Source organism: Mytilus trossulus, chromosome 11, assembly GCF_036588685.1.
Source record: "Mytilus trossulus isolate FHL-02 chromosome 11, PNRI_Mtr1.1.1.hap1, whole genome shotgun sequence".
NCBI lineage: Eukaryota > Metazoa > Mollusca > Bivalvia > Mytilida > Mytilidae > Mytilus > Mytilus trossulus.
The window spans coordinates 65045841-65061285 of record NC_086383.1 but is presented as its reverse complement, the minus strand read 5'-3'; the positions used below and the strand labels follow the sequence as shown (position 1 = coordinate 65061285).

General features: G+C 34.2%; 1 protein-coding gene across 1 annotated transcript in view; it reads right to left on the bottom strand.

Annotated features, from left to right (window-relative positions):
- Nucleotides 1-15445, bottom strand: part of LOC134690244 (uncharacterized) — a 41624-nt gene that overhangs the window by 13094 nt on the left and 13085 nt on the right. Inside the window, exons 3-6 of the mRNA XM_063550220.1 lie at nt 11488-11758; nt 9828-10253; nt 2579-2685; nt 283-1518 (exon numbers count right to left, since the gene is read on the bottom strand). Of these exons, the coding sequence (XP_063406290.1) occupies nt 283-1518; nt 2579-2685; nt 9828-10253; nt 11488-11758 (2040 nt within the window). The remainder of the gene's footprint in view (nt 1-282; nt 1519-2578; nt 2686-9827; nt 10254-11487; nt 11759-15445) is intronic.

Here is a 15445-nt window from a genome sequence, read left to right as displayed (position 1 = left end):
ATGTTTGAACAACTGCATACCATATATCAGTGACCTATCAATTGAGGTTATCCATGCACTGACCTAGTCAAAATGGTTCATGTAAACTGAGCAAAAGTCCATAGACCATGACTTAAAGGGCAATAACTCCTAAAGAGGTCAACTGACCATTTTGATCATGTTGACTTATTTGTAAATCTTCCTTTGCTGAACATTATTGCAATTTACAGTTTACCTCTATCTAGACTATAATAATATTCAAGATAATAATCAAATAAAAATGTATACAAACATATCACTAACCTTATCAACATTCCAATTCAGAGGAAATTTCGTGTTGTGTATTTTCCCATTTTTGCATCTCCAATGTTCTTTCGTTTTTGCATCTGACAAAGGAATTAAACAGGTTTCACCTTTGCATAATTCACCAACTTCTATTTCAAAAAGGTCTGACGTTACATGATGATTTTCTCTACCAAAACAATGCCCATAAAACTTAAGAATTCGTCCTAGTGCCAATGTCAAGCATTCCTGTATCGTTGTTGCTAAATCTGGTGAAATGAGGTGTTTTGACGTGTCATTTACGAGGTATGCAACAATTCTGTGCCATTCCACATGAATTTGAAGTTCATTTCTGGTATCAGTATCCATAACTGCAGCTTGATAATAAAGGCAAAAACGAGCATCAACTTCTTTCAAAGGCCAAATGCTGATTGCAGCCCCTATAAGCTTGAACGACAAAGCAGATGGAACCACTGTCTCCTTTATATGATACGCTATGCATATTGCTCTGTCATCTGTTGCAGCATTCTGCATTTTTCTTGGAATTTTAGACTTCACCATGCAGGGTATCAGAAATGAATCTGCAGGTGTATCTTTCCAGGTGTAGTTTTTAGGTTCTACAAGGATATCAAGATGAAGGAGGACCTGCACTATATATTCCTTTGTTCTGACATCGGTCAAAATATCCTCGAAAGCTGGTTGTGACCACAGAGTAAAAAGGTCTGTCTTCGTTAGAACTCCTGTAGATGATAAATTCTCCAGTATGTCTCGAACAGGTCCTTTTTCTGGCCAAAACATTATGTCTGTAATAAAAGCTCTCAGGATATTGACCATTGCTGAAGGTTGAATGACAACGAAATCTCTTAAAGCAGGTTCATTGAAATACAATAGCTTTCCAATTGAGTGTTGCACAAGTAAGAAGTCTTCAACTCTTCTTTCACTTAGAGCAAATTCCTCATTGTTTTTGTTCATCTCTAAGAGTTTTTCTTTCGTTATCAACTTTACTCCATCTGTTCTCATATCTGATATCTGTAAATCAAGAGGTACCCAAACAATCGGCATTTGTTGTCCCCATGTTGACTGCTGAAATGCTATATCAACTAATTTATCCTTCAAACGACCAATCTCTTTGTCTGCGTCGTCTATTGCGTTGATAAAAAAGACTTTCTCGTACATGATATGCTCATGAAGCTTGTGTGAGGAAAACATCTTTGACAGCTCTTCTTGGAATATTACAACTAATTTATTTTTCTCATCCTGTCAATTATAAAACGAGAAATTACATCGATGAATTATATCATTTTCATAAGAAATTAAAGCTGGATAAATATTATTATATATTTAAATCACTTCCACTATAATTTAAAAAAAAAAACAAACACGGTTCATCGTAAATATAAGATTGAGTGGTTAATTGCTTACTTGTTTTATAGGACATTCACTCAATATGCTAAACCGTAGTCTGTTCATTCAAACATCATAAAACTACACTGTAAGATCACTCTGACTATGTGTATTAAGATTTTAAAACTTATTAGCAAGCATAATTGATAACTAATATAAATGACAAAATATGCCGGGTATATCTCATTAAGACAGACACCAAACCCTACACATTGTTTTTCTTGTCTTGTTTTGTAAGTGTTCTGAAATAGTTGAAGCTGCTCGTCTTAAAGACACGTTTAACCCAAGTCAATCAGATGAAAGATGAGGCTTAACGAAAATGTATGACTATCCTATCATAAATCTAAGTTGAAGTCATTTCATAATAAATGATGGTTTGCTTGAACTTTCAAATTCTCTTGCAATATGTAAACAGCGATCACTGTAAACATGGTAAATGTTTATAAATATTATTTGAAATAGGTATTCACAAGGATTGTTTACAAGGATTGTGTTTACACTTGTGACTTTGAGATGAAGAGTAGAAAATACAAGCCTGTTATGTTTGTGTTTTTTGCTGTGCATGCACTGATTTTGTTAAAAAATGATCTTCAAGGATTACTAGTCATTCACCTTTCATTTTTAACTAAATTAACAAAATATATTTTACATAGATATTTACACCCATGCATAGGAAGTATTTTGTTTTGAATATGTACTACTTTCAGATTTTTAAGGTTTGTTCAATGGATCCATGAGGTTTTACATCTTAACATACCTTTCTCATTTTTGCTGTACTTGCTGTACTTTGCTTTTTGTGCATTTGCTGTGTATGTACTGATTTTTTCTTCATTCAACAAGAAGATGTGGTACAATTGACTATGAGACTTTCCCCCAGAGAATAGTGGTAGAATGTTTGTTAAGTTAGACTTACCTCAGAGAAGCTATCACTATGGGTAGCAGCAAACACAATTCGTGGCATTTTGTCATCACTTTTTGTACAGTAAGTCAATATAGAGTTAATCCAATGCAAAATAATGGCTGCAAAAAAGTAAGTGAGAAATAATATAAACCATAATTACGGTGTTATACAGCGATTCATTAACTTACAGAAAAAACGGTTATTATTCCTACACAAAAACAATCAGCTGTATCATCATATTAATAAAAATGTTGGAAAAATACTGCCAAATGGTCAGGGAACTATAGTTAAAAGACTGGTCTAGGTTTAATCCCACAGTTCTAGCTGAGCTAGTACATCATCAGCAATTAGAGCTGGAGTGTCAGTAACGTCTAGCTGAGCTAGTACATCATCAGCGATTAGAGCTGGAGTGTCAGTAACATCTAGACTTAAATAAGCAGGATGTATAAATGAGTCTAGGTTTAAACCCACAGTTCTAGCTGAGCTAGTACATCATCAGCAATTAGAGCTGGAGTGTCAGTAACTTCTAAAACTTAAATAAGCAGGATGTATAAATTAGTCTAGGTTTAGACAATTTTACAATAGACGACTTACTTCTAGCATAACTATTAGTTTTGTTCTTAAAAATAATCAAATATCGTTTTATAACTAATCCTCATTTAAGGGGGTAGGCCTTGGTAACACCAAAATTTGCCTTCCATTTAATTTTCCTCATATTTACATCATTGAAAAGGTAGGGGTCCATGCATTATCTGCTTAAGTCTTAAGGAAATTGACCATTCCATTTTTAGTGTAGGGTATATTGAATATGACCAATTTTGGGGTACCCTAAAAACCTGAAGAAAACACTAGTAGGTAAAATCATTGAGTGTTTTTGTACATGTTGTCATTAGAAATACCCCCTAAATGTTAAATTGCATAAAAGAAAAATATATTAAAGTAAATCTGAAACATCATGGTAATACAAACAGCCAGTACCTTAAAACAAGCTTTATTACAACTGTCACATAAACTCAACATTAACCAAGAAAACAAAACATTGATCAATGAACCATGAAAATGAGGTCAAGGTCAGATGAACCATGCCAGGCAGACATGTGCTATCAATTCTTCAATACAACAAATATAGTTGACTTATTGCTTATAAATTCAGAAAAAAACAGACCAAAACACAAACACTTAACACTTAGCAATGGAGCGTGAAAACATATGCAACTATTACAGTCATAATCACGTTCGATAACTCTGCATGTGACTGGTTCAATTAGGATTTTTATACTGGTTACCTGATGAATTATTTAAAGAAAATTGAAAAATATATTTAGTTCACCTCGGTTTATATCCATTCGATGTCTTTTTTTATGAATATAAAATAATATTGCAAAGAATTTCATTGATAATCGGACAACATTAACCGGCATAGGTATTGTCAAAACATGCATCTACATAGGTATTGTCAAAACTTACATTGTGATTAGGTGCCATGTTTGTTTTCTTTGATCACGTTGATGTTATGACTTAATTAATGTCTCCTTAATCTTGCTATGGCTATTCTTATAGTTACAATAACGTGTCATATTTAATTGCAATATAAACAGAGAAAATAAATTGAATTATGTGCATTATCAAAATAAGTGTCGAACATCCTCTACGTTTGAAAATTATTTGTTCGCCATTTTTCAAAATTTTATAAAAATAACAACAGCATGTTTAAGCTTGATAAAAAGGAACCAATGTTCGATTACATGCTGCTTTAAGGTAAGACAATGAATGAAAACGCGAGCATCCAACAGTTATTTAATTTTCATAGTTAAAATCGTACAAATAATATTTTAACCATGTCGCCACACGCTGTCAATTTGGTCGCCATTTTGAAAAATAATAGCAGATTTTCTGAAAATAGCTTATTTTCAAATCAATTTGGAAGGGACATAATAGAAAATTAAACTATTCTATATACGATATTTCAAATATTTATGAATATAATAATAAGCACAAAGACCCACAATTATTCCATCTGTTTTGTTTAAATCGCAACTTAAGGTGAAAGACGACAGAAAATCCAATATTTATCGTAGTTGTATGATTTAACAGTGTGAACTATTGAGGCAACAAGACAAATTTTCAAAAGCATTTGGAAGGGAGAAGATCAAAATTTAAACTATTCCAAAAGGAATATTTATATTTCTAAATATATGAGGAATTACTACAAAGACCCACACTTTTAGTATCATGAACTTAAAGTAATGTATTTCATCGATTCCAGAAAGCCCCTATGCATTTCTATACAATTTACTTGGGCTTGATACGGGTGATGTGTGACGTCACAAAAGTCACGTGTTGACTGCTATAGTTGGATATGTGAGGTCAAGGTCAGATAAAACCTGCCTAGCAGACATATAGATCATAAAATATTTCCATACACCAAATAAAGTTGACCTAATGCATAAAGTATTTGAAAAATAGACCAAAACTCAAAAACTAAACTTTGACCACTGAACCATGAAAATGAGGTCAAGGTCAGATGACACCTGTCAGTTAGACATGTACACCTTACAATCATTCCATACACTAAATATAGAAGACCTATTGCAAAAAGTATAAGAAAAACAGATCAAAACACAAAAACTTAACTATAACCACTGAACCATGAAAATGAGGCCAAGGTCAAATGACACCTGTCAGTCAGACATGTACACCTTACAGTACTTCCATACACTGAATATACTAGCCCTATTGCTTATAGTATCTGAGATATGGACTTGACCACCAAAACTTAACCTTGTTCACTGATCCATGAAATGAGGTCGAGGTCAAGTGAAAACTGTCTGACGGGCATGAGAACCTTGCAAGGTACGCACATACCAAATATAGTTATCCAATTACTTATATATAATAAGTGAGAAATAAATTTTTTCAAGTAGTCACTGAACCATGAAAATGAGGTCAAGAACATTGGACATGTGACTGACGGAAAGTTTGTAACATGAGGCATATATATACAAAGTATGAGGCATACAAGTCTTCTAACATCTAAAATATAAAGCTTTTAAGAAGTTAGCTAAAGCCGCCGCCGCCACCGTAGCCGGATCACTATCCCTATGTCGAGCTCTCTGCAACAAAAGTTGCAGGCTCGACAAAAAACCTAGTTTTTGATAATTGATACCGTGAAAAGTCTGGCCAGCTCAGATGACACTTTTTTTTCAAATTTGTCGTTTAATTCCTGCAAATTGTTAAAATATTTATTGGTTATTAATCTTTAAAATCACAAAATTATATCGAATTTGACTGTATGAATTTTTAACATTTTGCAACAAGTTGGATTACAAGGCACACAAAAAAGTAGAATTTGGGGACAAAATTCATTTCCAGCTTACAAAACCTACAACAGACTGTCTTGATATTCTTTTAATGTGTAATTGTTAAAAGAGTACTGTCCCAATAATACTTGTAATTAATTTTATAAGAAAAAAGTAATATTCAGTATGGGACGAGTATTCTTGGGACGAGTTGACCTAGTTTTTTTATCACAACTATTTATTGGTTTCTCCCCTCAGACTACAAAATGCTCCTGTCATCAATAGCAGACGCTATCATAAATTATTGATTTGACAGTCTGTCACTAACTTAGTACTATCTTTGTGTTAATGTAGATTATCTATTAGCATAAGAATATTGTACTAGGATTGATGTTCAGATCATATCTTCTAGAATGTAGCCTTTTATTTTGGGAAAAAAAACCAGTAAGTACAAACTTTGTATCAATGACTTATATAACATGTATGTATTAGCACTAAACAATATTACTTCATTATGTTATTCATATGTTCAAATCGAATTTCCAAAAACTTCCAATGTTTTTTGCTAATTGTATAAATGATGCCACAAGGTCCTTCAGTCGGTAAAGTTTCTCCAGAACTCATCAAGTTCATTGGTGTTTTTAAAATCATTTGTAAGAATGATAATTTTCTACCTTTTTATCCACATCATTAAACTAGAGGCTGTAAAGAGCTTGTGTCGCTCACCTTGGTCTATGTGATGGTGATGTGTTTGAAGTTCTAACTTTACTCAACGTTCTTCCTTCTTACAATTATATATATATAATGAACCTTGCCCATTAGCATGATTAGTAACAGAGAAAAATATTTGGTAAAAATTTACATAAATTTACCGAATTAATGAAAATTGTTAAAAATTGACTATAAAGGGCAATAACTCCTTAAGGGGTCAATTGACTATTTAGGTCATGTTGACTTATTTGTAGATCTTACTTTGCTGAACATTATTGCCGTTTACAGTTTATCTCTATCTATAATAGTATTGAAGATAATAACCAAAAACGGCAAAATTTCTTTAAAAATTACCAATTGGAGGGCAGCAACCCAACAACCGATTGTCCAATTCATCTGAAAATTTCAGGGCAGATAGATATTGACTTGGTTAACAATTTAACTTCTTGTCAGATTTGCTCTAAATGCTTTGGTTTCAGAGTTATAAGCCAAAATCTACATTTTACCCCTGTTCTAATTTTACCCGTGGTTGAATGGCCAGGTCATCGGACACATTTTTCAAACTAGATACCCCAAAGATGATTGTGGCCAAGTTTGGATTAATTTGGCCCAGTATTTTCAGAGGAGAAGATTTTTGTAAAAGATTACTTAGATTTATGAACTAGAGGCTCTAAAGAGCTTGTGTCGCTCACCTTGGTCTATGTGAATATTAAACAAAGGACGTAGATGGATTCATGACAAAATTGTGTTTTTGTGATGGTGAAGTGTTTGTACATCTTATTTTACTGAACTTGCTGCTTACAATTATTTCTATCTATATTGAACTTGGCCAAGTAGTTTCAGTGGAAAATGTTAGTTAAAATTTACAAATTTCATGAAAATTGTTAAAAATTGACTATAAAGGGCAATAACTCCTAAAGGGGTCAACTGACCATTTTGGTCATGTTTGACTTATTTGTAGATCTTACTTTACTGAACAGTATTGCTGTTTACAGTTTATCTCTATCTATAATAATATTCAAGATAATAACCAAAAACAGCAAAATTTCCCTAAAATTACCAATTCAGGGGCAGCAACCCAACAACGGGTTGTCCGATTCATCTGATAATTTCAGGGCAGATAGATCTTGACCTGATTAACAATTTAACCCCATGTCAGATTTGCTTTAAATGCTTTGGTTTTTGAGTTATAAGCCAAAAACTGCATTTTACCCCTATGTTCTATTTTTAGCCATGGCGGCCATCTTGGTTGGTTTGAGGGGTCACGCCACACATTTTTTAAACTAGATACCCAATAATGATTGTGTCCAAGTTTGATTTAATTTGGCACAGTAGTTTTTGAGGAGAAGATTTTTGTAAAAGTTAACGACGCGACGACGGACGACGGACGCCAAGTGATGAGAAAAGCTCACTTGGCCCTTCGGGCCAGGTGAGCTAAAAATGGTTTAAAGTTGACTATAAAGGGCAATAACTCCTAAAGGGGACAACTGACCATTTCAGTCATGTTGACTTATTTGTAAATCTAACTTTGCTGAACATTATTGCTGTTTTCAAATTATCTCTATCTATAATAATATTCAAGATAATAACCAAAAACAGCAAAATTTCCTCAAAATTACCACTTCAGAAGCAGCAACCCAACAACGGGTTGACCGATTCATCTGAAAATTTCAGGGCAGATAGATCTTGACCTGATAAACATTTTTACCCCTGTCAGATTTCCTCTAAATGCTTTGGTTTTTGAGTTATAAGCCAAAAACTGCATTTTACCACTATGTTCTATTTTTAGCTGTGGCGGCCATCTTGGTTGGTTGACCGGGTCACGCCACACATTTTTTAAACTAGATACCCCAATGATGATTGTGGCCAAGTTTGGTTTGATTTGGCCCAGTAGTTCCCGAGGAGAAGATTTTTGTAAAAGCTAACGCTGGACGACGAACGCCAGAAGCCAAGTGATGAGAAAAGCTCACTTGGTCCTTTGGGCCAGGTGAGCTAAAAAATATTTTCTTTAGTTTAATGTTTGGTAAAGAGTTGTCTCACATATACCAGGTCTACCCCCTTAAGTTAACAAGGATATAGGATAAACAAAAAATAGGAATGAACATTACACAAAAACGCATAAACAGAAAATAGAAATAAACACTACACAGCGACTCGTAAACAGCAACCAATATATATATGCATACAGATTGCATTCAATCTTCTTTACTGACAGACGATTATGACAAGTTAGAAACCAACAATAGACATTGTATCAACATGATCAATAAATTCAATAAAAAAAACCAACAGACATGTGCCATCATCGCCAAAATTCTCTACTTAAACCCATTTCACCTCCCTTTTACAAGAAAAACAAAAAAGAGGAACTTTAAAATATTGAGTTAAAGTGATTTAAAAGAATTAAAGGACCTGTTAATACTGTTTATAATGCTTTTTTGTTATTTTTTATTTATATGGACCTTGTCTGTACACCAGCTTTGATTATTTGTAATATCTTCAATTTTTCACTTATTCTTACTCCATTTGTATAAACTTCATGATTATAATTATTTTTTTAAAACCGTTTTTTTTCTAAAGTGAATTTTGATTGGTTAAATATTTCTCAGTGATGTCCTGCCATGGCTTTGTTTGAATTTTTTTGTTAGCTTGTTGGTCATGAATGTGTCTCTAATATTTAATTAACTGTGCATTTGTATTCAGATATCGCAGATGAAATTTATTCGTTCATTGTGTAATCATACGTTTTTTGATTGAGTTAAGTTTGCCAATTGATATTTTATCGTGTGTTTTTCTATGTTGTGATGTTATGCTATTGTTTCAGAAAAACTGAGAAGGTTTGGATCCATTAAAACGTTTAATCCCGCTGCAAATGTTTGCACCTGTCCTAAGTCAGGAATCTGATGTACAGTAGTTGTCGTTTGTTTATGTAATATATACGCGTTTCTCGTTTTGTTTATATAGATTAGACCGTTGGGTTTCCCGTTTGAATGGTTTTACACTGGTAATTTTGGGGCCCTTTATAGCTTGTTGTAGGGTGTGGGCCAAGGCTCCGTGTTGAAGGCCGTACTTTAACCGATAATGGTTTACTTTTTTAATTGTTACTTGGATGGAGAGTTGTCTCATTGGCACTCACATCACATCTTGTCATTTCTACACTACAACAGTTTTGTTTACAATATGCATTGATATATTTTGTTATGAATATAAACAGTATTTAAAATCCAATGGAATAAAAAGAAACAACTCACATGCAGCTGTAACATCTCCTTGTGGATATTCTTCTAACTCTGTATAAAGACCCAAACGTCCATCAAACATCAGAATGAACGTCCCCCTGTGCTGGATAAATAACTGATGAGTCATATCAAACGATCTTTGCCCACCGAAATCGACCAAATCCGAAGGTGCTATTTTCATGATATAAGTTCCTTCCTTTATCTTCTCTGATAAATCATCTTGTATGGAATGGACAGTATGCTGTTTTGGCGGAAAGTTATCCATATTAGGTGGATTTAACGTAGATTCATTTGTTGTAAGATTTGATTTAGGATCACCTAGGACTTTATCTATATTTTTATCAACATTCTGCTCTATTTTGGATTCAACAGGACGTCTTTGATGTTCTCTTAATTCAGGATTTCCAAGTAGAAGTTTTGTTAAAATATCAGCACTACCTAATAAAGTTTAAAAACAAATGGTAAACAAAGTGCTTTCAAACATTGAACATTTTGTGATGAAGTCAGTATTAAAATTTATCATCTAAAACATCTATACTATAGAAGGGACGTCAGATGATAAATAAGGAGATAACTGTTAGTGGATAGTAAACTATTAAATTTAATAATTAAAGAAACAGGAAAGATCCTTTGAGGTAAGAAAACCTTATTTATAGACAGGCTAAATTCAATACTAGACATCTGACTGACTTTCATCCAAAATCAGATATAATATTGATAATCAATCAACCGAAATTAGCAAGAATGCTTTAAATAATCTGAAGAAATCAATTGCTTCAATGGGCAAGCATTATGGGTGTATTGCATGGTGATTCATAGTCCCCCACCAATTAAAAATTCATTGTACTGGAACAAATACTAACTTGATCTTTAATTAATCATGGTGTGAACTATATACCAAAAATATCAAATCAATATCTTCAAGCAAAACAAACAATGGAACTTTTGTGGGTGAATTTTCTATGTCTATTCAAAGAACCATATTCAACAAAAAAAAAATCATCCGAATCGAACAAAATTTGAACTTGATCTGTAATTTGTCAATGAACTATATACCAAATATCAAAATATCAAATCAATATTTTTCAAGCATTAGGAAACAAAGAGCATTACTGATAACCATGACGTCTTTACTATCATGACTATTTACAAAAATGCAAAAGTTTTATATTCGCAATAACTTAAACTCCCATTTTGAAAGTTTTTATTTAAAGAATGACTGTAATTTTGTTTTCTGTCTATGTAGAAATAACATAGTGGGTTATATTAAAGTGTGCACCACATTTGTTATGTTATTTCAAATAGACAGAAAAAATTTTACAGTCATTACATTATAATTTAATTCTAAGTTTCATTTTAAACCGGGGTAAATCATAAAAAAACGTCATCTGCACATGATCAAATTATGTCTATGAGCTGATTGACAAATCAGAAGACGTGTTACATCCAAAATTAAATTATATAAATTTAACAGAATTGTTCTCAATATCGCAAAAATTAAATCGCAATTTAGTCAATTATCAAATCAATATATTCAAGCATTTAAAGACTGACGGATGGACAGACAGACAGGCAGACAGAGTGCAAACCTACAGTCCCTTAGACTTCGTCATTAAAGGACTAATAATCAAGCTGAAATGGTTTCCACATAAAACAAAAATATATCATGTACCTTTTTTCAATGGAATCATTTTTCTGTGTTGTAAGTCTATGCCATTTCTACCAAAATGAATAACTAGTCCATCTGTTGAATACCATGTCTTTGGAATTGCCTCGTCAATTAAAATACTTGCTAGCGAAGATTTCCCAATGTTGCAAGGACCAGCCAAAAACACCCTGTTTTCGTAGGAAGAAAATGTTCCTAGAGCGACAAGATCCTGGAAGTCATCTCTATTCAACTCGGTGAGTTTGGTCAAAATGGATTCTGATATATCACGGATATTCTATAAAATAAATAAATTTAATAATACAGTGAAAGTCTCTTAAAATAAAATAACAAGAGGCTCTCAAGAGCCTGAATCGCTCACCTTAATTTTTTTGGTTTAATCTCTCATCAATGATTATTTTGGCTTTTCAAATTATTTAAATGTTCTTTGAATTGTCCAATTTTCTTCAAAAGCAAAAAAAAACAAAACATTTTCTCCTATGTTCTATTTTAGCCATAGGAGCTATGTTTCTTGACATACAAGGAAATAAACTATAAAATGTATACTAGATACTCTGAAACTCATTTAGCCTAAGTTTGGCTGGAATTGATACAGCAGTTTCAAAGGAGAAGATTTTTTAAAGTAAGTCAACATGATGAACAAATTGTGAAAAAAGTCTTTAAAGAGCAATAATTCCTTAAGGGGTCAATTGACAATTTTTGGTCAAATTAACTTATTTGTAGATCTTACTTTGCTTAACATTTTTGCTATTAACAGTTTATCTGTATCTATAATAATATTCAAGATAATAACCAAAACCTGCAAAATTTCTTTAAAATCATCAATTCAGGTGCATTATACTTGCAAAACCAGTTACCCGATTCAGCTGAAAATTTAAGGACAGGTAGACCTTGACCTAATAAATACTTTAACTTCTTGTCTTGTTTGCTCTAAATGCTGGAGTTTTTGAGATATAAGCCAAAAACTGCATTTTAACCTGTGTTCTATTTTTAGCCATAACCATACATGTATTTTGTCACCTGTCTGGATTTTTTTTTATATATATGTAGTTGATCGCCAAAAACCCAGAATTACCCTTATCCGCTTCCGGAATCGGACCCCATATTGTAATTATTTTCACGACATCCATTGTTTTTTAATGTTGTTTTTGTCAGTAAGATACGATTTTACACATTACCTATCAGTGATTTTCTGTATGGAGCTAGCGGTTGAACAAAATGAACATCGCTGTCATGAAAAATAAAGGTGAAAATAAGTTTTGAAATAGTTTATTTGGAGACTTTGGTAAAAAGCTTTGCAAAGTTATCTTTTATTTCGTCGGGCGTAGCTAGTAACCAAGTTGAAAGTCCGATTGTAAAACTGGAAGGTCGCGGACCTCGGACCACTGCTGATTTGAACCCCTGCTTGCTGATACACAAATAGTGTGACCAGCCATGTTAATTTTTCTTGTTAACCAATGAGACAGTTTGAGTACCACAGCTGGTAAAGGTAAACAGCTGTATCATCTACCAAGAAGACAGTTTAAGTACCACAGCTGGTAAAGGTATAAAACTGTATCAATTACCAAGGAGACAGTGTAAGTACCACCACTGGTAAAGGTATACAACTGTATCATCTACCAAGGAGACAGTTTAAGTACCACAGTTGGTAATGATATACAACTGTATCATCTACCAAGGAGACAGTTAAGTACCACAGCTGGTAAAGGTATATAGCTGTATCATCTACCAAGGAGACAGTTTAAGTACCACAGATTATAAATGTATACAACTGTATCATCTACCAAGGAGATAGTGTAAGTACCACAGTTGGTAAAGGTATACAGCTGTATCATCTACCAAGGAGACAGTTTAAGTACCACTGCTGGTAAAGATATACAACTGTATCAACTACCAATGAGACAGTTTCACAAATAGTGTGACCAGCCATGTTAATTTTTCTTGTTAACCAATGAGACAGTTTCAGTACCACAGCTGGTAAAGGTATACAGCTGTATCATCTACCAAGGAGACAGTACAAGTACCACTGCTTGGTAAAAGTATACAGCTGTATCATCTACCAAGGAGACAGTTTAAGTACCATAGCTGGTAAAGGTATATAACTGTATCATCTACCAAGGAAACAGTTTAAGTACCACCATTGGTAAAGGTATACAACTGTATGGTCTACCAAGGAGACAGCTTAAGAACCACAGCTGGTATACAACTGTATCATATACCTAGTACCATAGACAGTTTTTATTACCACTGCTGGTAAGGGTATCAAAGTGTATAATCTACCAGTAAGAAAAGGTTAAGTACCACTAATGGCTATAATAACTGAGTGAATTATCTTACCAGTAGATTTTGTTTAATACCCCTTCTTGTAGGGATATCTGAATCATCTATCTATCCAGTACACAGTGTTAAGTACCCCTGCTGGTAAGGGTATCTGAGTCTACTATCTATCCAGTACACAGTGTTAAGTACCCCTGCTGGTAAGGGTATCTGAGTCTACTATCAACCAGTAGACAGTGTTTAGTATCCATGCTGGTAAGGGTATCTGTGTCTACTATACACCCAGTATACGGTGTTAAGTACCTCTGCTTGTAAGGGAATACGTGAATACTATTCACCTAGTAGACAGTATTAAGTACCCCTGCTGGTAAGGGTATCTGAGTCTACTATAAACCAAGTAGACAGTGTTAAATACCCCTGCTGGTAAGTGTATCTGTGTCTTATATACACCCCGTAGACAGTTTTAAGTATCCTGCTGTTATGGGTATCTGTGTATACTATACACCCAGCATACAGTGTTAAGTACCTATGTTGGTAAGGGTATCTGAGTCTACTATACACCCAGTAGACAGTGTTAAGTTCCCCTGCTGGTAGGTGTATCTCTGTCTTCTATAAACCCCGTAGACAGTGTTAAGTATACTGCTGGTATGGGTATCTGTGTATACTATACATCCAGTAGATAGTGTTAAGTACTCCCTGCTGGTAAGGGTATCTGTGTCTACTATACACCCAGTAAACAGTGTTTGGTACTCTACTAGTAATGGTATCTGTGTCTGCTATACACCGAGTAGACAGTGTTAAGTACCCCTGCTAGTAAGGGTATCTGAGTCTATTACGCACAAGGTAGACAGTGTTAAGTACCCCTGCTGATAAGGGTATCTGTGTCTACTTTACATACGTATCTGATTTGGTAAGGGTATCTGAGTTGACTATCGACCCAATGAGAGTGTTAAGTACCCTATTGGTAAGGCTATCTGTGTAAACTATACACCCAGTAGACAGTGTTAAGTACCCATGGTGGGAAGGGTATCCGTGTCTACTATACAACGAGTTAACTGTTTGGTACCCTGTTGGTACAGTTATATGTGTCTACTATAAACCCAGTAGACAGTGTTAAGTACCCCTGCTAGTAAGGGTATCCGTGTCTACTATACACCGAGTAGACTGTTTGGTTTCCTGTTGGCATGGTTATCTGTGTCTACTATACACCCAGTAGACAGTGTAAAGTACCCTGTTAGTAAGGGTATCTGTACCTACTATAAACCCAGTAGACAGCGTTAAGTACCCCTGCTGGTAAAGGTATCTGTGGCTACTATACACCCAGTAGACAGTGTTAAGTACCCCTGCTGGTAAGGGAATCTATGTCTACTATACACCCAATAGACAGTGTTTAGTACCCCTGCTGGTAAGGGTATCTGTGTCTACTATACAGCCAGTAGACAGTGTTAAGTACCCCTGCTGGTAAGGGTATCTGTACCTACTATAAACCCATTAGACAGTGTTTAGTACCCCTGCTGGTATGTGTATCTATGTCTACTATACACCCAGTAGACAGTGTTTAGTACCCCTGCTGGTATGTGTATCTATGTCTACTATACACCCAGTAGACAGTGTTTGGTACTCTGCTGGTATTGGTATCTTTGTCTACTATACACCCAGTAGACAGCGAAATTACCCCTGCTGGTTA